This window comes from Cetorhinus maximus, chromosome 11 (assembly GCF_964194155.1).
Source record: "Cetorhinus maximus chromosome 11, sCetMax3.hap1.1, whole genome shotgun sequence".
Taxonomy (NCBI): Eukaryota; Metazoa; Chordata; class Chondrichthyes; order Lamniformes; family Cetorhinidae; genus Cetorhinus; species Cetorhinus maximus.
This window is the reverse complement of record NC_135889.1, coordinates 107,561,261-107,588,815: the sequence shown is the minus strand read 5'-3', so window position 1 is coordinate 107,588,815 and position 27,555 is coordinate 107,561,261. Positions and strand designations below refer to the sequence as shown.

At 45.3% G+C, this 27,555-nt stretch overlaps 1 protein-coding gene across 4 annotated transcripts in view; it reads left to right on the top strand.

The window, feature by feature from the left end:
• cacnb4a (calcium channel, voltage-dependent, beta 4a subunit) overlaps positions 1–26,085 on the top strand; it is a 205,431-nt gene extending 179,346 nt beyond the window's left edge. For all 4 annotated transcript variants that reach the window (XM_078552567.1, XM_078552569.1, XM_078552565.1 and 1 more), the window contains exon 13: positions 24,872–26,085. In XM_078552567.1, the coding sequence (XP_078408693.1) occupies positions 24,872–25,132 (261 nt within the window). In that variant the 3' untranslated portion in view covers positions 25,133–26,085. The remainder of the gene's footprint in view (positions 1–24,871) is intronic.
• The last annotated feature ends 1,470 nt before the right edge of the window (positions 26,086–27,555 follow it).

The window sequence follows — 27,555 nt, the reverse complement described above, 5'->3', positions numbered from 1 at the left end:
TAGAGGAGGGTCCAAAAGACTTAAGGGAGTTCGATGCCCCCTTCCCAAGCTGTCTGGGTTAACACAGAACTTTTCTTGACATCGTTTTGGAGCGATCCTTGCCTGAACCCAATTTCCTTCCAGGCCTGGAGCTTAGCTGAACCAGCTGATTAAAAAGAAACTCCTTGAACGTTCTGAAATTTGAAAAGTTCTTAAAAAACACAATAACTACTACACTACAAATGGTGTAAAGATTGTCTCACATATTAAGGGAAATTTTTAATGTGCACAGATATGAAAGCACATGTGCTAGCAGAAAAACAACAAAGGGTGAGACCTTAAATGGCTTAACAACAACAGCAATTTACATTTATATAGCACCTTCAATGTAATGAAACATCCCAAGGTGCTTGACAGGAACATTATAAAACAAAGCATGATACCGACCTACATAAGAAGGTATTAGATCAGATAACCAAAAGTTTGGTCAAGGAGGTAGGTTTTAAGGAATGTCTTAAAGGAGCTTCAGCCATTCTTAAAATTGAGGTTTTAACCTGGGGAAGCTGCAGCGCAGGACTACTTGTGTGCCAAACAGCATAAGCAGCAAGTGATAGACATAACTAAGTGATTCCACAACCATCAGATCAGATCTAAGCTCTGCAGTCCTGCCACATCCAGTCATGAATGGTGGTGGACAATTCACAACTCACTGGAAGAGGAGGCTCCACAAATACCCCCATCCTCAATGATGGAGGAGCCCAGCACAGCAGTGCAAAAGATAAAGCTGAAGCATTTGCAACAATCTTCAGCCAGAAGTGTCGAGTGGATGATCCATCGCAGCCTCCGCTGGAAGTCCAAAGCATCACAGATGCCAGTTTTTAGCCAATTTGATTCACTCCACATGATATCAAAAAACAGCTGAAGGCACTGGATACTGCAAAGGCTATGGGCCCTGACAATATTCCAGCAATAGCACTGAAGACTTGTGCTCCTGAACTTGCCACGCCCCTAGCCAAGTTGTTTCAGTACAGCTACAACACTGGCATCTATCTGGCAATGTGGAAAATTGCCCTGTACACAAAAAGCAGGATAAATCCAACCCGGTCATTTACCGGTCAGTCTACTCTCGATGATCAGTAAAGTGATGGAAGGGATCATCAGCAGTGCTATCAAGTGGCACTTGCTTAGCAATAACCTGCTCACTGACACTCAGCTTGGGTTCCGCCAGGGCTACTGAGCTCCTGACCTCATAACAGTCTTGGTTCAAACATGGACAAAAGAGCTGAACTCCTGGGGTGAGAGTGACAGCCCTTGACATCAAGGCAGCATTTGACCAAGTGTGGCATCAAGGAGCCCTAGCAAAACTGGAGTCAATGAGATTCAGGGGAAAATTCTCCATTAGTTGGAGTCATACCTCGCACAAAGGAAGATGATTGTGGTTGTTGGAGGTCTATCATTTCAGCTCCTGGACATCACTGCAGGAGTTCCTCAGGGTAGTGTCCTAGGCCCAACCATCTTCAGCTGCTTCATCAATGATGTTCCTTCCATCATAAGGTCAGAAGTGGGGATGTTAGCTGATGATTGCACAATGTTCAGCACCATTCAGGGTGCCTCAGATACTGAAGCAGTCCATGTCCAAATGCAGCAAGACCTGGACAATATTGATTCTTGGGCTAACAAGTGGCAAGTAATATTCGTGCCACACAATGACCATCTCCAACAAGGGAGAACCTAACTATCGCCCCTTGGTATTCAATGGCATTACCATTCTTGAATCCCCCACTATTAACATTTTGGGGGTTACTATTGACCAGAAACTGAATTGGACTAGCCATATAAATACTGTGGCACAAGAGCAGGTCAGAAGCTAGTAACTCACTTCCTGACTCCCCAAAGCCTGTCCACCATCTACAAGGCACAATTCAGGAGTGTGACAGAATACTGTCCAATTGCCTGGATGGGCACAGCTCCAACAACCCTCATGAAGCTTGACACCATCCAGGACAAAGCAGCCCGCTTGATTAGCACTCCCATCCACAAACATTCGCCCCCTCCACCACCGATGCACAGTGGCAGCAGTGTACCATCTACAAGATGCACTGCAGAAACTCACCAAGCCTTCTTAGACAGCACCTCCCAAATCTACGACCACTACCATTTAGAAGGACAAGGGCAGCAGACACATGGGAGCACCACCACCTGGAAGTTACCCTCCAAGCCTCTCACCATCCTGACTTGGAAATATATCACTGCTCCTTCACAGTCATTGGGTCAAAATCCTGGAACTCCCTCCCTAACAGTACTCGCACCACATGGACGGCAGTGGTTCAAGAAGGCAACTCACCACCACCTTCTCAAAGGCAATTAGGGATGGGCACAAATTGCTGGCCCAGCCAGCGACACTCACATTCCATGAACGAATATGAAAAAAATTCTCAGAATTGTTCTGGTGCAGAAGGTGGCCATTCACCCCTTCATGTCTGTACTGGCTCTCTAAATGAGCACTATCATCTTGAATGCCTCAATTGAAATTGCCTCCACCACGCTTCAGGCAGTGCATTTCAGACTCGAATCACCTGTTGTACGAAAAAGTTTTTTCTCTCGGATTTGCTTCTTTTGCAAATCACTTTAAATCTGTGCCCTCTCGTTCTTGATCCTTTTACAAGCGGGAACAGTTTCTCCCTGTCTACTCTACCCAGCCCCCTCATGATTTTGAACACCTCTATCAAATCTTTTCTTAGCCTTCTCTCCAAGGAGTACAGTCCCAACCTCTCCAACCTATCTTCATAACTGAATTTTCTCATCCCTGGAACCATCCTTGTAAACCTCTTCTACATTCTCTCCAATACATTCACATCCTTCCTGTAGTCTGGTGCCCACAACTGTACACAATATTCCAGCTGAGGTCTAACTAGTATCTTATGTAAGATCAGCCCTTGTACTCCATGCCTCTATTAATGAAGCCTAAGATACTGTATGCTTTATTAACTGCTCTCTCCATCTGTCCTGCCATCTTCAATGATCTATGCCCATATACACCCAGGTGCCTCTGCTCCTGCACACCCTTTAGAGTTGTACCCCTTATTTTATATTTGTCTCTCCATGTTCTTCCTACCAAAATGCATCACCTCCCAGTTCTCCATATTGAACTTCATCTGCCAGCTATCTGCCCACTCCACCAACTTGTCTATGTCCTTTTGAAGTCCTATACTGTCCTCCTCAGGTTCAATGTTTCCAAGTTTCATATCATCCGCAAACTTTGAAATTGTCCCCTGCACACCAAGAACTAGATAATCAATATATATCAGGAAAAGCAAGGGTCCCAATACCGACCCCTGGAGAACTCCACTACAAACCTTCCTCCAGCCTGAAAAGCATCCCTCTGTTTCCTGTTAGCCAATTTTGTATCCACATTGTTACTGTGCAGCTCTTACTGCAACAGCAGTTATATATTCTATACATACTATGTGATATACTATATGCTATAATATTATGTTTTATATTATATTGTAGAACAGCTCAGGTAGCTGTGATGTGGAGCTTTGGTAAATTCCTCTCTGGCTCCTGAGGACTATGAAACAAGGGGACATATCCATCAATTCTTTTTTTAAGTTACTGTCTTTAACTGAACATGACTTCTTCGCTCGAGGACAAATTGGACTGAATTTTATGGGGGTGCGGGTGTGTGTATTCCTCAACCCCTCCAGCACCCCCACCCCGGTAGATAAGTCACTCACGAGCCAACTGACTTTTGGAAAGGCTGCCCCACAGCGATTACACATCTGGGATGCCCTTAATGAGATAACTGGGACTTCTGCTCCTCAGCAAAAGGAAGTCCCGCCCTCGAGAGCTACTAGCCAATCAGATTGGTTGGCAGCTGAGTAGTCCCAGCAGCCCCAGAACTCAGTAGTGGCCACTGTAGAGACTACATGGGAGTCCCAAGAAGGAAGACAACAGAGAGACAACTCACTCAGGTGAGTCCAAAGCATTTGGTCCGGGAGGGGTCAGAGACCCTAGGGTGGGGGTAAATGGTGTGCAGGGTCATGTTTTGGAGGCCAATGGTCAGGAGGGGGGGGGTCACAAAGGGAGGTTGCGTAACATCTTGGTGGGGGGGGTGGTGGGACACCACCATTGGACACAGAGGAAGTACCCCCCACTTCCCTCCCAGCTTTTCAGCTGAGATGGTAAAATAGCGGATTGGCCTCCTTTGTTCCATCTTCCCCAGACGTACATATTATTGTGTTGGGTGCGGAAACAGGCCCTTAACTGGCCATTAGTTGGTCAGTTAAGGGTCTTAATACGCCTAAAGGCGGATGGGCTGGTTAATGCCTTACCCACTCACCGTATTATGGAGGACAGCTTGGGGCTGGGCAGGAAGGCAGTGGACTAGTCACCCATCCTATTTTACGTGACCCCCCACCTGCAAAAGCAACAGCTGGGGGGGGCTCTAAAATTCCCCTCATCAAGGGTGTTCCAGACAACTCTCTCATTATTTAGAAACCTCAATCAGTGTCCCTCTGAACCTACATTTCTCTAAAGCCTTAATTCTTGGAATCTATCCTCATACCTAAGAACTTTAAGGCTAGTTATGAATCCGGTAGCCATCCTTTGCACTTTTTCTAGAGTCCCAATTTCCTTTGCTATGTGCGGGACAAAAACTGGACATAATCCAGGTGTAACAAAGCCTCATACAGTAGATATATAGTAGTATTTGTATTATACTTCGTGGCTTGCTCAATAAATCCAGAAACCCTGATTGCATTCCCTATAGCCATCTCAAGTTACGCACTTTTTATGAGCTATAAGCTATTACCCCAGAGTTTCTTCCTCTTCCTGTAATCCTTAACAGGTCCTCTACATGGTGCAAACATACCTTTCCCGAATATACAACAATGCAGGCTCACCATTCTCAAGATCCTCTTGAAAGCATCAATAATCTCTGAAAGTAGGGGTCCCAAATTTACCCACATGGTTATTAATATGAGTGCAATGGTTGGCACGAGTGAACAGTAGAGTAACTTTATGGGGTATGTGGAACATTCCTTGTTCCAGTCCTACTCCGGCCCCCTCCCACAACTCTTTTTCTGGTACATCGATGATTACTTCGGTGCTGCTTCATGCTCTCGTCTGGACCTGGAAAAATTTATTAACTTTGCTTCCAATTTCCACCCCTCCATCATTTTCACATGGTCCATCTCTGACACTTCCCTTCTCTTCCTTGACCTCTCTGTCTCAATTTCTGATACTAGACTGTCCACCAATTTTCATTACAAGCCTACCGACTCCCACAGCTACCTCGACTATAGCTCACACCCCGCTTCCTGTAAGGACTCCATCCCATTCTCTCAGTTCCTTCGCCTCCGTCGCATCTGTTCTGATGATGCCACTTTCCAAAACAGTTCCTCTGACATGTCCTCCTTCTTCCTTAACCGAGGTTTTCCACCCACGGTGGTTGACAGGGCCCTCAACCGTGTCCGGCCCATCTCCCGCGCATCCACCCTCACACCTTCTTCTCCCTCCCAGAAACATGATAGGGTCCCCCTTGTCCTCATTTATCACCTCACCAGCCTCCACATTCAAAGGATCATCCTCCACCATTTCTGTCTACTCCAGCATGATGCCACCACCAAACACATCTTCCCTTCACCCCTCCTGGTGGCATTCCGCAGGGATCGTTCCCTCCGGGACACCCTGGTCCACTCCTCCATCACCCCCTACACCCCAACCCCCTCCCACGGCACCTTCCCATGCAACCGCAGAAGATGCAACACCTGCCCCTTTACTTCCCCTCTCCTCACCATCCAAGAGCCCAAACACTCCTTTCAAGTGAAGCAGCATTTGACTTGCACTTCCCTCAATTTAGTCTACTGCATTCATTGCTCCCAATGCGGTTTCCTCTACATTGGAGAGACCAAACGCAGACTGGGTGACAGCTTTGCAGAACACCTTCGGTCTGTCCGCAAGCATTACCCAGACCTCCCTATCGCTTGCCTTTTCAACACTCCACCCTGCTCTCATGCCCACACGTCCGTCCTTGGCTTGCTGCTTTGTTCCAGTGAAGCTCAACGCAAACTGGAGGAACAGCACCTCATCTTCCAAATAGGCACTTTACAGCCTTCTGGACTGAATATTGAGTTCAACAATTTTAGATCATGAACTCTCTCCTCCATCCCCACCCCCTTTCCGATTCCACCCCCCTTTTTTTCCAATAATTTATACAGATTTTTCTTTTCCCCACCTACTTCCATTATTTTTAAATGTATTTCCATCCATTGTTTTATCCCTACCTTTTTTGATTCCTTCACCCCACCCCACCCCCACTAGGGCTATCTGTACCTTGCTTGTCCTGCTTTCTACCCTTAATTAGCACATTCCTCAGATAATATCACCACCTTCAACAACTCTTTGTCCTTTTGTCTGTGACATCTTTTGGCTATCTCCACCTATCACTGGCCCTCTATCCAGCTCTACTTGTCCCAACCCCCCTTAAACCAGCTTATATTTCACCCCTTTTCTATTTTTACTTAGTTTTGTTGAAGGGTCATTCGGACTCGAAACGTTAACTGTGTTCCTCTCCGCAGATGCTGCCAGACCTGCTGAGTTTTTCCAGGTATTTTTGTTTTTGATTTGGATTTCCAGCATCCGCAGTTTTTTGCTTTTATTTTTATTATAGTGGAGTAACTTTGTTTGATAGTTGCAGTGATTTCTTCACTGACATTTGTGACCAGAGCCAAAACACAGCCAAATATTTCAAATACAACCACAACAATGATCTTGCATCAAAAGGTAGCATTTAGCTTTTATATCCTGTTGAAATTACAATGCTGTAGGAAGCCTGACCTTCAAACACAGTCTGTAATCTAAAAGTTGGCACACACAGCTCCAGAGGTGGGGAGCACCACTTTACAATATAACTTCACTCCTGCCCAGACACAGCACTGGCTCTGACTGTTCTATGTCACAATCACAAGCGCATCAAATCCATCTGGCAAGATAATATGAGTGAACTCAGAATAGTGGCGCTGGTTCTATCCTCAATATTAGTAAGACGCTAAATAGGAAGCTGGCCATTTCAGATTGGTGCATAGAGCGTTGAGAAAAATGTCAGGAATGTTGGTGTTCCGAGAACAAGTGTATAACAATCCCCATCAAAATATGTACGGTCGATACTGTAAATTCTCAGAACAAAATATCCTGGAGCTAATTGCAAACTCATTAATATGAAGGCTGCTTTACAAACATACGCCAGGATTTTCCGGTCCCGCCATGGTGGGTTTCTCCCCGGTGGGCCTTCCAATGCCCCGTTGACCTTGGCGGGATCAGCAAGAGGAGCTGGAAAATCCTGCCCAGAGTATTTCCTTTCTCTTGGTTAACAAGTCTTCCATGCTTCTTGCTTCTCAATGCAAGCCCAGCTGAGGGTGAGCTAGAAGCAGCATCTGGCACTAACGTGATCATTTTCCCTGGAGTTATTCATATATTTACGTGATTGAAAAGGTTAAATGCACCTTATATCATTTTCAGCTTTTGGAACACAATCTGAAACCCTAACTGTTATTTTAATTTGGTGATATATAGGGCAGTGACATAATGATTGAAATTTAGTGTTGGCCATTTGGAGATAAAGGATTGAATCTTGTGCCCTTTTCTGTGGTGCACTTGGTGCGGGGGGCATTTACTAAGGCAGGAAGGTGAGACCCCGCACATTCCCATCTCCACCCTGATTAATTCCATGGTGGGAAGGCCTCTGCCCACTTAAGAGCCTCATTCCATTGCTGCTGGTATTAACCCAGTGGCAGGTGGGGCTCGCTTTGCGAGGAGCACAACAAGCAAATCCTCTTAGGGTTGATTGCTGGCTCCCAGGTGGGATCCCTTGCTCAAAGCCACTTGGTGCCCAATCGAGGGACCTGGCACCAGAAAGGTGGGGCCCACTGAGAGCCAACCCCTGCCCTTGCTTCCGATCCCCCCCCCTCACTCTGTGACTCTCCCTCCTCCCGCTATCACTCACCTCTGGCTTGGGATCCAGCGATGATCCTTGGCCTCAGATGGGGGCTATACTAGCAGCAGCCACCGCTTCCCCGGTGGTGCTGCCATTCAGTGGAGCTGCTGGCCTCTGATTGGCCAGTAACTGCTGGTGGGCAGGACTTCTGATCCCGGAGTCTTTGACGCCAGGTGAAGGCCCAACGCTGGCCTGTCACGTGTCTGATTGTAACAAGATGAGGCAAGCCTTCCCCAAAAGAGGTGACAGGGGGCTCTCGCCAGCTCTCCAGCTGCCGTCTTAGAGCTCCATCACCTCCACACCTTCCGCCCATAAGATATAAACCAAATTGGGTGCGAAATTATGTTTTGGAAGAAACCAAATAATTTTCTACCCTAGGTATGTAACCAAAGTGTTCCTCATCCCTCTGTCCCATTTTGTCCAATCTGCAGTCAAATTCTTCATAAACAGCTCTCCTATTGTCTTGTGTGTGTGGGTGTGTGCTTAGCATTTTCTGACTGCCTGCAGTCAAATCCTGCTTACTTCCTTTGGCTCCTCTAACTTGGCTGAATTCTCTCAATCTGACAATCTGTTTTTCATTGCTCATAGATGAATTGGAATGTTCTCTGTCTTACCCATTGTCTACCTGAGCCCCTGGGGGTTAAACTGGGTAGGCCCCAAAAGAGGGCACAGGGTTCCCTGCACGCATCAGTAGGTGGCCCAATTTAATTTGTAACTTGCAGTACTTAAGGATGGTCTGTTCCTCCTAAAGGGGAGCTGCATTGTGTCTGAAGCAAGTGCTGAGAGCCATTTTGCAACTGGATCTGACCTGAGAAAGAGTGAAGAATTGCTGGCCATGGGAGAGCGCGGACACCCAGGTTATTGGAGACTGCACTAGAGGACATTGTCGAGGAGGTGGAAAGGAGGAGAGCGATCCTGTATCCTTGGAGCAGGGCACCTTCCATACACTAAGATGAGACACTCTGGGAACAGATCGCCACAGAGATGAATGCCAGGAGCTACCCCCAATGACCTGGATACAGTGCTGCAAGAAGTTTCATGACCGCACACGAGTGGTTAAGGTCAGTGAATGCACCTTCAAATGTCATATTCCATCAACAGCACCAGTAGCCTTAGCACTGCTCAATTCACAACACCCCCACAACTCACCTTCCAATAATCTCTTTATCGATCAAGACTCACTACTTAACATTCATATGCTTCACCTCCCTCTTAAACACATAGCATCACGATCTTCACAAGCTTTACACACCGTTCCCTTATCTCATAGCTTGAACACACTGCCAGCTATTCAGTCATGACAGCCTCACACCCACAGAAATTGCACAAAACTCACCAACACACTCCCCTCTCAGGAAAACATGGCGCACAACCGGAAGCAGCAGGCACTAACTGGATGGGGAGAGGCCTGCCGGTATATCCTAAATTCCATGGAGGAGACCACAATTAGGTCAGTATGGGAAGGGTAATTGTTGAGACCATGGCCTGCAGTGATGCTGAATCTACTGACGCTGGTGGTAACCTTATACCTAGTCCTCCTTGTCACATCCAACTTCCCCTTCATCCCTAACACTCTTCTGACTTTAAAATTGCAGATGGTGTAAGCACTTACATCTTACTTTCTACTCTTTCCCTCACCTTGACCCAATGTCTGTTTTTCATTTCAGATACCCAAGTACTGCAACCTGCCCTGGTGGTGGAAGAGCAGGAAGACAGTGAAGACGAAGACACAGCATCACTTGATTTCACACTCACATCCACCAGCTCAGATTACCACACTGTGTGTATTTTAGAGGGTAGCATAGAGGCGGGGTCTGCCAGAAGGCAAGGTCGCACATGTGTTCTGCTGCAGAGGACTCAGATGAGGATCATGAGGCTACAGAAAAAGTATAATGGGTGTACACACTAAAATTCTTGGTGCATTGGGAAGCCTGTAGTCTGTGCAAAGGTGTGTGGAGGGGAGCAGCACCAGCTTGGCACAGGACTTTCCACAGAGATTGAAGTCAATCTTTTCCAGCTTAGAACTGGCAGCCAACTTCACTTGTGGAACCAGCAATGGCTTGAAAAGCAGCTTTTGATGGCCAATGTCTGCTTCCATTGTAGCACAAGCAAAATCCACCTGACACCTGAGTGCTTCGGTGGAAGCTGAAACTACTACCATCATGGCTCTGAATACCAGTGTTCAAAGGGGCTCCTAGGGTGTCATGGCAGTCAAGTACTCTGTTCGCCAACTAGGATTGCTAAGGAACCATCCCAGGAATATGGAGCATGATCTCGCTGTGCTCTCTAAGGATGAAAATATTCATGCTTGAACCCCTGCCCCTCCACCAGTGCCTTTGCCAGTCAGCCAGCCAGCCGGCCAGCCCAGACTGTTGCCGGCCATGCCGAGATTGTGCAGTCTGAAGCCAGGCCTTCTAGCCCAGAACTGCTCGGGTTGTTTTCCAAGACAAACTGCAGTTTCCTCCGGTGAAAGTCAGTAACCACCCACCAGCCATGCTGCAGCCATTGAGGTAGCACCTCATAGGAGCACTGAGATAGGAAAAGGCACCTGGAAGATGGGCCCTGAGGGAATGTGCAAGGGTGTTTACTTTATTTTTGCTTGCAATGTAACATGATTTTAAATTTGGATCCGAATGTGCGTTTTGTGTTGGCATTTATTTATGCATTGCAGCCGAGATGGACAATGTGGTGGTCAGGTGACAGCGGGAAGGTAGGAGAGTGCTAGTGTTAATGAATAATGAATTGGTGTTGAGGTTCCATATGAACATATGAATTAGGAACAGGAGCAGACCACTCAGCCCTTCAAGCCTGCTCCGCCATTCAATGAGATCATGGTTGATCTGATTTTAACCTCAACTCTACATTCCTGCCTACCCCCAATAACCTTTCACCCCCTTGCTTACCGAAGAATCTATCTACCTCTGTCTTTAAAATATTCAAAGACTCTGCTTCTACTGCCTTTTGAGGAAGAGAATTCCAAAGACTGGTATCACACTTGAATTAGTTCTTCAGGCATAACCCAGGCAGAAAAGGACTGTCTATGTTACTGCTTCCTTTCTTCTTCCTCCTCTTCAACCTCCTCTGTTCTTCATCCTCCTTCTCTGACTCCTCCTCCCCGTGCTTCTGCTCCTCAGCATTTTGCCTGATAGGTGGTGGCAAGGGCTGTTCCCTCATGATGGCAAGTACGCAGCAGACCACCATAAATCTTGACACTCTCTCAGCCGAGTATTGCACGGCTCCTCCAGAGTCATTGCTTCGAGATGCCAAAGGTCTGATTATTGCATGGCTCTCATTGTTTGCATGTTGCACATGTGTGCACAGGTTGGAAACTGGAGCCATGAGCCATCAGTGTTGTGCACTGATTGGTGTCACGATCTGTCTGCTCTGCATGCTTCTGACGGACATTCACTACACAGACACTGACCCCTTTACAAATATGACATCTGGCACACCTCATGCCAAAGGTGTGCGCGCACACTGTGGATGCCAATTTTGGAACTTTAGAGCACATCTTAGCTCCCAAAAACCAAGCGCTACCAAGTCCAAATTAGCCACCATAACTTATGTGTCATCAGCACATAGCCCTGGTCACCCAGTAGATACACTTTTGCTCAGTGATGGCTGAAATACCATTGAGACAGGATTACCACAGAATGGATACATTGTAACTGGTGCCAGTCACAGTGGTCATTGACCTGCAAGATGCCCTGCCCATAGTCACATACCAACTGCATGTTGTGGGAGTGGAATCCATTCAGTTCCAGTACATGGCAGAGTGGCTTGAGGCATATGAAAAGCAATGTGCAGGCAGTTAATGGCACCCTGTGGGTGTTGGTAATCCCTCCAAACTCTGCTGCTCACTCCATCTGCCTCTCTCACTGGCAAGAGGGAATAAAATGAAGTTGTATCTCTTTGCATAGTGAACCTGAGTGACCTCCCTTATGCAACAGTGCACTGCAAACTATGACATGTTGCCAATATATCCAATAGCAGCAGTCTGGAAGGAGCCAGAAGCATAAAAGTTCACGGCCATGGTCACTTTCACAGTCATTGCAGATGTGGGCCTTGCATTGCTCTGGGTTGGAATTGTTTGTGGCTGCAGCAGTTAGAGATTTCATTGATGAACTCCTTAGTGAAGCACACACATGTCAAACATTGGCCATCGCTGAAGTTCAGTTGGGGGAGTCGGTCCCTGAACATCCTGGACAGAAGCAGCCTCCTGCTGAGAGCCTTCCCTGAACCACCACCCCCCCCACCACACTGCTCCTCCTCCGTCTTCTGAGCAGCTTGTCCTGCTTTGTTGGGATCTCTACTCATTCTCCAAGTCAGGCTATTTTCAGAGAGGAAGGCCTACTAATGCACCAATGTCTGAGAGCAGCTGGCTTATGTAGAAGCTTAAAGTCAGAAAAAAGTCCTTCAGCTCCTGACACACCACTCCCTGGAGACTTTTGAAGCTTGAATCAACAATGAAAAACACCAAAAATATGTATAATTGTAAAAGAGCCAGAAGAAATAAGCCAGCAATTAACTAGTAACAATTGTTGATCTATTTAAATAGCACAAGTGGGGGAGTCCTTAATGCTGCTTTACATCATGTTCAGCTGTGTGAAGGTAATGGAGGTATTCGGCTGGAGTGTGGAGCTCCAAAATGGCAGCACTGGTGTCAGATCAGTGTTGTGCACCGATTGGTGTCACGATCTGTCTGCTCTGCATGCTTCTGATGGACATTCACTACACAGGCAATGACCCCTTTACAAATATGGCATCTGGCACACCTCATGCCAAAATGTGCACATACACACTGTGGGTGCAAATTTTGGAACTTTAGAGGGCATCGTAGCTCCCAAAAACCAGGCGCTACTAAGTCCAAATTATCCCCCATAACTTTTCATGATCTCCATTTCTTCTCGAGGACTAAAGTTACTCTCAGAGAGCAGGCAAAGTGGGTCAATTTTAATCCACGTCACCAGGTGAGCGCAGGGCAGGGAGCTGTTCAAATTGATTGATTCGAATTACTACCCCATTCCCGCTGACTGCCATTTTTAACTCCTGTCTTTATTTAAGTGGCTGGCACAGGAGGTGGTCCATGTGCCTCATGAATACATGCAAATTAGTGTCCTAATTAGGACATTGATAAGATTGGGGTCCTCTGATGTAAAGAGGACATGGACATGATTTTAATTGGCTGGAATGGCAATCTAGCCCAGTGGCCAATCTGCAGTGACTTCAGGCACTGACTCATTGACTGGAAGCACTACTGTACTTAAATGACACTCAGTCAAATCTTCTGGCATCCAGATCGTCAGAGATCGGACGTACAACTGAAGTTGCACATCAGGACATGTGGATGCCCTGATGTGCCGACCTCCGTGGGAATTGCCTGGGAAATTTCAACTTCTGATGAGCAATTTCACTCCTCTAGGGATCCTCTGTGAATGCCTCCGACTCTGAGTTAAGATTCGGAGAATTTGGGTAGTTCCTTGGTACTTACTCGGTTGTTACCCAGAAAATGTTAGACAGATTAAAACCTGTTCTAACATCTGGATATCTACACAACTGACCTCCCAACAAACCCCCAACCCTCTGAAGTATCCTTGACCATCCAAATACCCGCCTAACCCGAGCCTGCGCCAACCACTGATGCGACTAGACCCCCCCCAACCCAACCTGGCAACCCCATGACCACCCAACTACCCTCCCGATGTGACTAACCCCCAACCGACTGACTATCCTCCAGACTCGACCTGACTACCCCAGGCCCAACTCAACCACCCTCCGTCTCACCCGACTACCCCCCTGACCACCTGGCTACCCGTTCAACCTGACCTGACTTCACCACCACCCCCACCCTGCCCCCGACCTAACTAACCTTCCGATCCCCCCTGACTACTCCCCCCGCACCCAACCCGATCTGACTATCCCCTGATTACCTGATTCCCCTCAACCCCTGGCTAATCCCCAACACAACTACCCACTCATCCACTTGACCACCTCATCAACCAACCCCCTATCCATTCACCCATCTCACCAACCTACCCCCCACCAAGCTACCCACCTTACCAACTACCCACCTTACTTACTTACCTACCAACACACTTACCCACCTCACTCACCTAACCATTTATATACCTAACCCCCTGCCTACTTACCCACTTATCCACTTCACTCGCCTACCCCATACCCGCTTACCCGCCTCATCTGCCTATCCATTCACTCACTCGTCCACTCACCCATTCACTAACACTCAGACTGGACATTTAAACTTGCCATACAGCTGCCAGTGCTATTAAAAGAGGGACATGTTCTATATATATATATATATAAATATATGTATGGCCCATCGAGTCTGCTCCGCCATTCAATCATGGCTGATTCTGTCTTTCCCTGACCGTACTCTGCTTCAATAGAATTCACCGATGGACACTGAGCTGTGCATTTCTGGCAAAGCCAGGCTGGGAAGGTCCTGGTAGAAATACATGGTAGCATCGAGTCGGGGAATTTTCAATTGCAGTGGCAATCCGACAATCATTGCCACTCTTCTGATGGCCTGGGCCTCAGTTCCAGGCATTCAGATTATAGAGATCTATGATTATTGTACTTAGTGGCTTCCAAATGTGTTTTGAGCTTGAAGATTGCTTCTCACTGACTTTGTCCCCCTTCCATGCCCTGATTATGCTCGCACAGTTTATTATGTTTGCCATTTTTGCTTCATTACTTCAAGCAAAGTGTTTTTTTATTGGGATATGGGTATCTCTGGCCAGTATTCATGCCCAACCCTAATTGCTTTTATGGAGGGGGTGGAGAGTCACTTTCTTGAACTGCTGCAGCCCATATGGTGAAGGTGCACCAGTGCTAATCCCTCTGACTCACTTTCTAACCCAAGCTGAGAGCTAATCTATGTGATAGCACCTAGAGCGGATGGAGTTTTGATGGTGCATCCTCAGAAAGATTGTTCTGCTCTGAGGTATCTTCTTCAGGAGGTTCTTGCCTCTGGAAAGACAAAAGTGGCAAGTTAGTATGGCACTGAGAGGCTGGACAATAGCAAACGAGGGAGTTCACAGTGCAGCTTGATGTTATACTGTACTGCAAATGTAGCACAAAGGAGACCAATAACTTGATTAAGAATTAGTAAAGCAAGACCAAAAAGGGATTATCTAAAATGATTTGTTCAGGAAGATTGAAGACTAATTGTAAATCACATAATGAGCTGATAATTACAATGCACTCAGACAACCCTAAAAGCTTCCCATAAACTTTCTATCAGCAACACATCAGCGAAACTCTATACAAGACCATAAAAATGAGCTGCTATCTAAAATACAAAATCAATATTTCCTTAGTCAATCCCATTGTTGATTAACAAAACACGCAGATTATAGTTGGATGGAGGAGCTCAGCAAGACAAATTTGTCCAGTCAAAGATGCTAACATGGAGATCATCAGCTGGGACATTAGGGGCGGAAACTTGTTCCCTCCCGTGGCGAGTTTGGTGATGGGGGCATTTAATTTAATCCCACCACCTTCCCACCTGCAGCCAGGTAAATCCGTGTTGGGAAGGCCCATGGATGGCCTTCCCGCCCCATCGTCAATTGAGGTCATAAAGTGGGTGAGCAGGCAGGATGAGGTTTCCAAAAGCAAATGAAAACAAAATAAAAACTTTCATTTTTCATTACTAACATGCCCCTGTTCGTGTGACAGAGTCACTTGAGGGGACATGTTTCATTACATTTTTATTTTTTTCATATATCTTCATCTCCCGGCGGCAGCTCTGTGCCTTAGGGAGATTGTGTAGCGCGCACATGCGCAAAGTTCACGCTCGCCCAGCTCGCACTCCTCCCCCCGCTCCCACTCCTCCCCCCCACCCGCACAGAGGGTGCTGATCGCTGCCGCTTGCGTTTCACGCTGGGCGGACCTTAATTGGCCCGCCAGTGTGAAATTGCCTTCTGGGCCCAATGGTGGGCGGCGATCGGCTTCCTGGCTGTCCCCGCCCGCCCCTGCTGAGCCTGCACACCAAGGGTAAATTTCTGTCCTATATCTTTCTGTAGCCTCCTTATGTCCTTTTCACAACTTACTTTCCTACCTATCTTTGTGTCATCAGCAAATTTGGCAACCATCCCTTCAATCCCTTCACCCAAGTCATTTATATAAATTGTAAACAGTTGAGGTCCCAGCACTGATCCCTGTGGCACACCACTCGTTACATCTTGCCAACCTGAAAAAGACCCATTTATGCCTACTCTCTGCTTCCTGTTAGCCAACCAATCTTCTATTCATGCCAATATGTTACCCACTATACCAAGAGCTTTTATTTTCCGCGATAACCTTTGATGTGGCACTTTATCAAATGCCTTCTGGAAATCTAAGTACAGTACATCAACCGGTCCCCCTTTATCCACAGCACATGTTACTTCCTCAAAGAACCCCAATAAGTTGGTTAAACAGGATTTCCATTTCACAAAAACCATATTGACTCTGCCTGATGACCATGAGCTTATCCAAGTGACGTGCTATAACTTATTTAATAATATCTTCTAACATTTTTCCTATGACAGATGTTAAGCTAACTGGACTGTAGTTTCCTGCTTTCTGTCTCCCTCCCTTTTTGAATAAAGGAGTTACATTTGCTATCTTGCAATCTAATGGGACCTTCCCTGAATCTAAGGAGTTTTGGAAAATTAAAACCAATGTATCAACTATCTCACTAGATACTGCTTTGGAGACCCCTAGGATGAAGTCCATCAGGACCCTGGCACTTGTCCGCCCACAGCTCCAACAATTTACTCAGTACCACTTCTCTGGTGACTATAATTTTCCTGACTTCCTTCCCTACTTCTATTTCCTGATTTATAGCTGCTGCTGGGATGTTACTTGTATCCTCTATAGTGAAAACTGATGTAAAATACCTGCCCAATTCATCTGCCATCTCCTTGTTTTCCATTATCAATTCTCCAGACTCACTTTCTATGGGACCAACGCTCACTTTGTTAACTCTTTTCTTTTTAAAATATTTATAGAAACTTACTATCTGTTTTTATATTTCTGGCTAGCTTTCTCTCATGCTCTAATTTCTCCCTCCTTATTAGCCTTTTAGTCATTCTTTGCTGTGTCTTATGTTCTGTCCAATCTTCTGACGTGTCACCTGCCTTTGCACAATTATATGCTTTTTCTTTAAGTTTGGTACGATCTTTAACCTTTCTATTTAACTACGGATGGTGTGTCAACCCCTTGGATTTTTTTCTTAGTAGGAAGCAGAGAGTAGGGATAAATGGGTCTCTTTCAGATTGGCAAGCTGTAACTAGTGGAATACCACAAGGATCAGTGCTGGATCCTCAATTATTTACAATCTCTATCAATGACTTGGATGGAGGGAGTGATTGTATGGTAGCTGAATTTGCTGATGATAACAAGATAGGTAGGAAAGTAAGTTGTCAAAAGGAGGTAGAGAGTCTGCAAAGGGATATAGATAGGTTAAGTGAGTGGGCAAAAATTTGGCAGATGGAGTATACCATGGGTAAATGTGAACTTGTCCATTTTGGCAAGAAGCATAGAAAAGCAATATATTAGTTAAATAGAGAGAGATTGCAGAACTCTCTGGTATAGGGCAATAAAGTTAGTACGTAGGTACAGCAAGTGATTAGGAAGGCGAATGGAATGTTGGCATTTATTGCAAGAGGAATGGGATATAAAAGTGGGGAAGTTTTACTGCAGCTGTACAGGGCCTTGATGAGGCCTCATCTGGGGTACTGTGTGCAGTTTTGGTCTCCTTATTTGAAAAAAAGATATAATTGCTTTAGAAGCAGTTTAGAGAAGGTTCACTCAACTCGTTCCTGGGATGGAGGGCTTACCTTATGAAGAAAGATTGAACAGGTTAGGCCTATAACCCATTGGAGTTTAGAAGCATGAGAGGTGATCTTATCGAAACATATAAGATCCTGAGGGGACTGGATAGGGTGGATACTGGGAGGATGTTTCCTCTTGTGGGAAAACTAGAACTTGGGGACAGTTTGAGAATAAGAGATATCCCTTTAAGACAGAGATGAGGCGAATTTTTTTCTCTCGAAGGGTCATCAGATTGTGGAATTCTCTTCCCAGAAGGTAGTGGAGGCTTGGTTTTTTAATTTATTCAAGGCTGAGTTAGACAGATTTTTGTTAGACAAGGGACTCAAGGATTATGGGGTGCAGACAGAAAAGTGGAGCTGAGACCACAACCAGATCATCCATAATCTTATTGAATGGTGGAACAGACTCGAAGAGCTGTATGGCCTATTCCTGCTCCTAAGTCCTATGCGGGCTCTCAGTGCCTGATCACAGGACCCGGCATCGGGAAAGGGGTGGCCGCTGAGAACAACCCCCTCCGGCTCTCGCTGCTCACACACTTCCCCCCAACTCCCTGGTGGCGCTGCAGTTCAATAGCTCTGCCAGCTTCTGATTGGCAGACAGCTCTTGGTGGCAGAACTTCCGCCCCTGGGGTCCTTGATCCAGCAAGAAGGCCTGTCACTGGTCTGTAAGAACCATAAGCCTTATCATGTGTCTTTCCTGTTTGTTATAGATAAGTAACAATCCCAATTGTCGCAGTTCAGGCATTCTTATCATAACCCTCAGTAGCATGACCACTCTAATCAGACTAGACCAGCGATGGACAGCCTGCAGGGGCAGGTTGTGTGGGGATTCATGATTTAGGACAGGAAACAGTTCTCATTGTGTGGAAGGGATAAAAATGTTGGCTAAAGAAGGACTATTGAGTAGCTTTGTGGTTTCAGCCTCACGAGCCCGGCTGTGAAATGGTGGATACATCAAAGGCTCAAATGGACATACACGCCCCTTGGTAACTTTCAAAGTACCGTGTGGACACACATTGTGCAGCAAAGATTCATTGTTCTGCAAATTGCCATTGAATAGCGTATCATCATTGATATCTGCAGGTGAGTTATCAGCAGTTTAATCTGAGCACAGTTGCGGTAGCTCACATGAACCTTTTCACTGATAACTCTGTAGGCATCAATTGGGCTGACATCACCAGATCTCCATTCCAATGAACATCAGAATTGCTAGGTGAGAAAAGAAAACAGTCCATCTAGTTCACCTTTCAGCATCCTATTCGTCACCTTATATAGCGTTAATGGAGTTGTTCAATAATCATAATGATCAATTGCTACCGATTACTCTGCAACAGACCCACAGATGGTGTAGTATAAGGTTCTGGTGTGTACTGGGTTAATCTGGGACTGAGTACAATACTGCCCACATATTGATGTAAGAAGGCACATTACCCAGAACTAGGGCAGAATCATCCCAGAGTTGCACAAAGTGCGGTAGTGGGTGGGTAGAACGAGGTTTTACCGGCTGGCCGCAATGCTGGCTTCTCAGGCCGTATTGTCCCATTAATTATGCAGTCCCAGGAAAGACGCCGTTTCCATGGTGGGCGGGCTCCGAATCACTTGCCGCGCTGTCACCTCGCCCCTTCATCACGCTGGGCGTCACATTAGAGTACAGCCACGCGCACACCCCTCAGTGTTTCCAACCCAGGAATGCTGCAAATAAGACATGGCCCCAAAAGGCAAGAAAACTGCAGCCCCTAGGTTCAGTGACGCATCCCTTGAACACCTTTTGGACGCTGTGGAGGCCCGACACGATGTTCTCTAGCCCCGCTTTGTCCACAGGAGGGGCAGCAACATTACCACTCCGGCTTGGTAGGTGATCAGTGCCAATGCTGCACAGAAGACGTTGGCCATGAAATGCAGATAGATGATGAATGATCTCATCAGTGCTGCCAGGGTAAGGCAACCATCTCATCACTCTTAAAATCACACACTCAAGCACATCACACATTCACTGGCATCTCACTCACTGCCAGCTCAAGGGACATCACCCATCACTTTTTCACACTCACTCTCACATCTCCACCTGGTCTCATCTGCCCTGGAGACTGCCTCCTCTGGTCTCACCATCTTGAGGCCACTTGCACAGATTAACTTGTGCCTCCACACAAACCCTGGGGTACCTGTTTCTTCAGTACAGCCCTCACCCTGCAGCCTCTTCCCTTTCCTGAGGCCACTTCTCCAAGCAAGCCTTAGTCCTGCAGCATACAAAGCCACCCCTGCCTTATGGCTGGTCTGATAGGTAGAGACCTGCCCATGAGCCCCCCTAAAAGTGCTGTGGTGCTGCCCCCGAAGCCTGGCACTGATGACTGTGAGCGCTGCCCGAAGCAAGACAAGCAAACAAACCTCGAAGTACCGAGTGAAGTGCAGCTCACATGGTGCACGTCACTTACGTGCAGTTGTGAAACACTTGCACGCCAACATGGGCGGACGATCCAGCATTGGGGGGGGGGATGAGTCTGGCGGACTAGCCTTATAATGATATGCAGATGTATTGCAATGAGGTTTCCAACGCCCGATGGTGGGAAATGCGGCCCGCCATCAATGGGCTGAGCGAACGATTGCAAACTGGGTTCACGACATCATGAAACCAATTTTTGGCCATCTCCCCGAATTGTCCGCTCACGCCACCAAGCTCTCCCAACGCCAGCAAGCACGGAAAATTCCGCCTCTAGGGTTAGTGTGGTGTTGGCCAGAGATGTGTTAAGACCTAGAGAGGGAGATAGCTCCAAGCCTGTACCCTTTACCGTACAAATGTATTTAGTTACAAGTAGTTAATGAAGACTACAAAGAGTTCTTTAACAGACGCATTCTGTAACCAACACCATTATGACATGGTGTCAGCTCGGAATCATAAAAACCTCACAAGAATGCTGAAAAACTAAGAAAAAAACCCAACAGATTCTGAACTGAAAGAAGCTCACAATTGAAGTTACATACACAGAGGAAATTCATCAGAAAAAGCCCCAGACAGAAAGGTCTGGAAAATTTTCTTTTATTCATTCATGGGATGTGGGTGTCGCTGGCTAGGCCAGCATTTATTGCCCATCCCTAATTGCTCTTGTTCAGAGGGCATTTAAGAGTCAACCACGTTGCTGTGGGTCTGGAGTCACATGTAGGCCAAACCAGGTAAGGACGGCAGATTTCCTTCCCTAAAGGACATTAGTGAACTGGATGGGTTTTTACCACAATCGACAATGGTTTCATGGTCATCATTGAACTTGTAATTCCAGATTTTTATTGAATTCAAATTCCACCATCTGCCATGGCAGGATTCAAACGTGGGTCTCTGGATTACTAGTCCAGTGACAACACCACTATGCCACCATTTCCCCCTAAAGATTTACTGCAGCAGAAGACTTATCTAGAATCTCCCTTGGAAGTCCAGTTTCAGTCCACTGAAGCTGCAAGGGAGATCTAAATCTCTCACTTCCAGGCTTCAGCCAGTCCCGAGAAGCCCCTTTCACTAATTCAGTTAGCAGCGCCATTTGAACAGAGCTCATCACTAATCCCAATTCCTAACTCCGAGCCGCAATGTGTGGCCTCTGAACTGAAAGGGAAAAAAATTGAATAATTAACTTACTCAACGCTTAGGTACCTTATGACAATCCAAATCCTTAAACAGCAAGCCTGCAGTTAATTTAAACGCCTTGCTACTCGCAACGCCACATCGCTGGATAAATCAAGTTGGCAGACAGCCGACCCACACAGCCATTGTTAAATGTTCCTCGTCCAAAATGCGCCGTCGCCATTTTGCGAAGCCTGCCAAAACCAGCAAGTGTGGGAAATCCATTGTTCTACAGTAAACGGTGATGTTACTTTGGAAGCCTGTCAGCTCTTAAAGCTTTACCCACACTTTAAAAATCTTCAACATGGATCAAAAATCCAACTTACCAGTTCAGTTTGGACCAACCCCCAAGGCCAAATCCAACAGGACATTTGGCATCTTTGAGAACTGACTTTTCACGTTAGTTGAGTACATCAGGCCTCAGTAAACAATCAGAGGAAGACCAGATTAATGCCTTTTATTCCTGGTTTGGTTATCTTGCTAATCGCTTTGTCCTGATGCAAGACATTGATGAATCCGTAACCAGCCTAGAGGAACTGTTAACAGCCTTTGGTGAATATTTTAACCATCAAGCTGAGGAAAGGTCAGAGCTTAAAAAGAGGTATTAAAAAAAACCCAGCCAGCAAAGTGAAGAAAGGACAAAATACAGCACCCAAACAAATTGCACAAGATGCCAGTGAGGCACAGAATTCTCTAGAAGCCCCAGTGATATATCTTTATGGGAAGCCCAAGGCAGAAATCCTAAAGGATTTCCTTTTCCAAGACATGGACACATTTCCAGAACTGTACCAGTAGCAGGTAGTGAATGACAAGGAAAATGTCTTGCACCAGGCGGATCAAGAAAAAGCACAAATGCAATCAAAGAATGCTCTTCTCAAAGCTGAGTTGGGAGAACTCAGCCTGAAGTACAGCCAGGCATGACAGCAGACAAGAAAGACACTCACAGAGGTCATTGCCTTGAATAAGTCTTTGACGAACCAATCCCTGGAATTTGACAATCCCTGGAAAAACACGAGGAGTTGGAAAAGACATGGAATGCTACTTCTTGAAAAGCTGCATTTGAGCTATGATTAATGACAAAGCTATGCACTGACTCGCAGAGTGGGAAGACAACAGCTGAACAAGAAAATAAACAGTTGAAAGAGCAGTTAACTGTCCTTCAGGATCAGATTCAAAAACAGTCCATTACCCTTCAGCAACATCATGGAATAAAGAATATCCTGAGCAGTAGAATGGCAGAACAATGTAACAAACTCAAGAGACTCTGATACATTATGGAAAAACTCAAGACGAGCTTTGCAACGAGAAAGAAAACCAGTTGAAGGACCTTCACAAGCTACAAGGATCCCTCAGGTTCCAGAGGAACAAAGCTCTTACATTACAAAGCAAAGCAAATAAATTTAATGCTGCTTTGAAAGAACTGATGAACCAGTTTTCAGAGAAGACTCAGGAATGTCCAATAAAGAGGTACAAAAAGAGACTGCTGCGCTGAAGAAAATAGTTGAACGTTTGGAAGGAACATTCCCAAGGAGGTATATGAAGAGATAAAAATCAAGAACATAGAATTGCAAGCAAAGGTAGAAGTTCTCACTGAAAAGACTGAGGTATTTCAAAAACAATTGGCAGAAGCACAAATACAGAATGTGAGCTCAGAAAATAGCACAGAAGAAATTATACTCTGCCAAGGAAAAAACGATCAGTGGAAAGAATACAACACGGAGCAGCAAACAGATCTTTGAGCTGAGGTGAGTCATCTGTAACCAGCTTTTCTCTCTTCTGAGCAAGGATGCCCTGGATCTCCTCCAGACAGTGAGGATGTAAAGACGACCACTGTGATTAGCCAACCAGAACACCACGGTCCTGAGTACTCAATCACTAAAGAATATCCAGACTCAGATTTCACCTTGGATCTCTCTTCCCTCTTCGTGGAGCAGGTTTGTCCATTATTATTATTCCAGGTCCCGGAAATTCGCTAATGATCAGATCAACCTATTGCTCGCTTGATTACTCTGACACCTCCAGTGGAAGCGGTACCAGAGAATGATCAGCAGTCTGCGAAATCTCTACCTCCAACTACGACGATGGTACAGCTGGTCGACACAACAACTGCTGTGCACACACTGCAACTTCCAGTCAGCAGGCCACAACCACAAGGGATCCTGGAACCTGGTACTTGTCGCTTACCATCGACACCAAAATGCAGCGCTGAGCGTACCACTAAACCCTCTTCTCGCCACAGGAATGCTCTTCCTCAGCCTCAGAGGGCTTCGCAATTGTCCACATGAGGAAAGAAGAAAAGCAGCGCCAAGGAGATGAAAACCATGTTCGTCCGTCCAGCAAATGAATGTCATTTATTTTGTTTAGCTGAAACAAGCGCAGTTGTAACAATAAGGTAAATGCATAAGACTTATAACAGTGTAAAACTTGAAGTAAACTAATATAGCTCTATATCCATGGAATAAAGATTTGGAGGGAGGTGTAGTATAAAGGACTGGTATATGCAGGGCTAATGTGGGACTGAGTACAGTACCGCTCACACAGGGATGTGAAAAAGCACATGGCCCAGACCTAAGGTCAGTGTGGTGTTATATGGTTACAAGTAGTTCATAAGGACTTGCTGTTAATATACAGAAGACTACGAAGACCTCTTTAAGAGATACGTTTTGTAACCAACGCCATTACGACAAATGGCATGAGTAAAATGGCAGAGGTGGAAACCTTTGGGAAACATAGTTCCAAAGTCAATTCTTTCCTCCCAAGCATTTACACTTACAACATGTCATGTCTTGAATTATTCATATACTGTATCGTACAATGCTATGTTCTAATTTGCATTTGAAGGAATTATTACTAGATTTTCCTTGGGTGTCTATTCCATAGATTGACCATTTGCTCACTGAAATATTGTTGTCGAAGATTAGTTTTAATTTTTCTTTATTCTTTCATGGGATGTGGGTGTCGTCGGCATTTGTTGCCCATCCCTAATTGCCCTTGAACTGAGTGGCTTACTAGGCCACTTTACAGGGCAGTTAAGAGTCAACCACATCCCTGTGGGTCACGTGTAGGCCAGACAAGGCAAGGATGACAGATTTCCTTCCCTAAAGGACATCAGTTTACGTCAACAACTACCCCACCCCTGCCCACCCCCATCCATTCAAGAACCGGCCGCATCTGCTTGTTTATTATTCTGGATAAGTTGAAAAGGCTCGTCATTGATTTATTGGTGAAGAAGATATCTTCTGCCTTCTCAGCTCCGTAAACCTTTCAAGTATTCATTTCTCACAAGGTGAAAATGAGAATTAAAAAATAATCACCCAAACTGAATCAGCTTGTAATCACTTTCTATACATAATCCTGGCTTATGCCCTTAAATTAGGAGGCCTATTACTCTCTTCCATGTTAACTTACAGCAGTTCCATCAATCTAACTCTTACCTTTTGTGTTAACTAGGGCCAACGGATGAGCAACAGCAATCACTCTGGTGAACACTTACCTGTTGAACGAACACGCTTGGTGCACTCTGATGAAAATGGTCACAGCGAGAGGGCTCGGAAGAACCGTAACCGCTTGTCTTCAGGCTCTCAGCATAGCCGAGGCCAATACCCACTTGTGGAGGAGGAGTATTCTGACCCCTATCAGGACACATACAAATCACGAAGGAGTCACGGATCACCCGGAGGCCACAGCCACGATTCTCAGCACAGGCTATGAAAAATGTTGCGACTCACCTACAAGATACAAAATAGAGAAAAGTTTTTTTTTAAAAAAAAGTAAACCCCTGCCTTGCAACGTGTAACTCATGAACAGGGAAGTATCTAGGCAGTATTTAATAGTCTATTATTGAAACAACTCTATGTGGTTTTCAGAAAGTCACTTTTTTTTTCTTTTCAGGCTGGTTTACACACAAGGGAAGCAGTCTGGTAACGTGTTTTCCAAAACGCTTTACTAGATTTGTAAATATGAAGAAAGTGTGGTGGTGTGATCTGTGGTACCGTGAGTTACGGTCACAGTGTCACTGATTTCATCTGCCTCTATATATTTTTAGCATATAAAATAACCACATATATAACTACAGTTGGTGCTAAAGCAGATACTTTCTCTGTTCAATGCCAACTTAGCCCTACAGTCGAGTGTGGCGGACCTTGAGTTCAGGTGGGTTCCTAGCACTTAATCTGCCTGAAAACTTCCCAATGCAGTGACAAAGCTCCTTTAATGCATAACACTCGTCACCTGATTTCTTGTTAGCAATAAATGGTATTGCAATACAACCCCGCACTACCATTGTTTCAACAAATTTTGCTTCAGCGTATGGTTCCAGAATTTACACAGCTCTCCATTATGTGTACAGCACACTTACTTGCATGAGACAAGCAGTAACAAATCATATATTTACAAGCAAGATATTATTTAAACTTAAAAATAAATTAAGCTTTTATGCATTTGCTATTTGTGTATGGTTTTTGAAAGGTATTATTTATAAAGAATGAATTCAGGCTGTACATTATCTTGCTGATGTTAATTCCTATATTTTTCATGTTTAGAGAATTCAATGTTATTAGTTAGCAGAAGCAATAGTGCACCAAATTCTAGTAAAGTTACGGTCTCTCGCCAGGACAACTTGTATGGTGGTATCCATTAATTAAACCCTTGATTTTTGAAGAGAACACTGGGAAGCCTTCATTTCATGTATCCATGACAGTAACCCTTCAAAATGGTTTGAGTTACAGAATTCAATTTCACACAAGGTAAGGTCTTTGGGAAATACTTTGCAACAGTGATTGAGCAACTGACTGGTTATATGACAGGATTCAAAATTGGCATTACTCTATTTTATTAACCTCACGGAATATTTCTCCTTTAAATTATTTCAGGTTGTGCAGGAGTTTTCGCTTTTGTTTTCTTGGCTAATCAATAGTAATCTGTGTTCGCAGTGGACATGTAATACTGTCACATATCACGAAGCAAAAATTACGTATTTTGTCATTTGCTTTATTCTTCTCTGTTCGATTATTTTTAAATGATTCTACTTGAGTTGTCTCATATGGAATCCTGAATATCTTCATTACATTTGACCATACATAATAGCATAACGGTGCGCAAGTTAATTTCCTTCTAGTGCACTTGTTACATAGCATGGTCAGCCAGAACTGGGATGGAGGGTGGGGAAGGGGCAGGGTAACGGATAGGGCGAAGGGAGAAAACTTTATGAGAAAGTTTATTTGATGGTACTTGTTGGCTTTGTGGTATATCTGAGAGAAAGAGGCAATGTCAGGATATCCCAAAGTGCTTTACAGCCAAATAAATCCTTTTTATTTTAAGTGGCAACACTGTTGCAACACATGAAATGTGGCAGCCAAATTGTACACAGCAAGCTCCCAGAAACAACTATGTGATAATAGCCAAGTCATTGGCTTTATTGATGTTATTTCATGGGCAAGTAATGGCCAGGGCACTGAGGAGAATTACCTGGTTCTTTTTGAAGTGATGCCATGGGATCTTTTATGTCCACCTGCAAGAAGCAGGTGGGCATTGGTTTAACATAGCACCTGCGCAGTACGGCACTGAAGTGTCAGCCTAGATTTTGTACTCAAGTCTCTGGAATGGGACTTCAGCCACAGCTTTCTGGCTCAGAGGCAAGCGTGCAGACAACTGAGTGGAATTGTGGGCAGGCGCATAGGGAAGGGAATAGGGTGATGGGTGGTGGCACGAAAACCTGACGTACCAGCTGATGGTTCAGGTTTTTCTAGCACCAGCTGAACTTGCTGGTGGGAGAAACAGTGATGAGTACGACTGAGAATTAACAGTTGTATTTTCTTTCCTTATACCTGGACTGCAAAATCAATACAGGTTTGAATAAAGAGGTAATTGTGTTATGATTTCCCAAGAGACCTTTAGCGTTTGAAAAGAGATTCAAACTCCCAGTTAATAATTGAAAAGGATGACACAACAAGATTTCATGTCTTAAAACCTTTACCTTATAATAAATGGATAAAAAATCCCTATTGACTAAATTCCATTTTCTTTTTGTAGGCAACCTATACTTTAGACTACAGAAAGAAACATTTCCCTTTATAGTTATTGCACGTTGCACTCTACATAGATTTACAGTCCTTATAGCAAACTATCCACAGTTG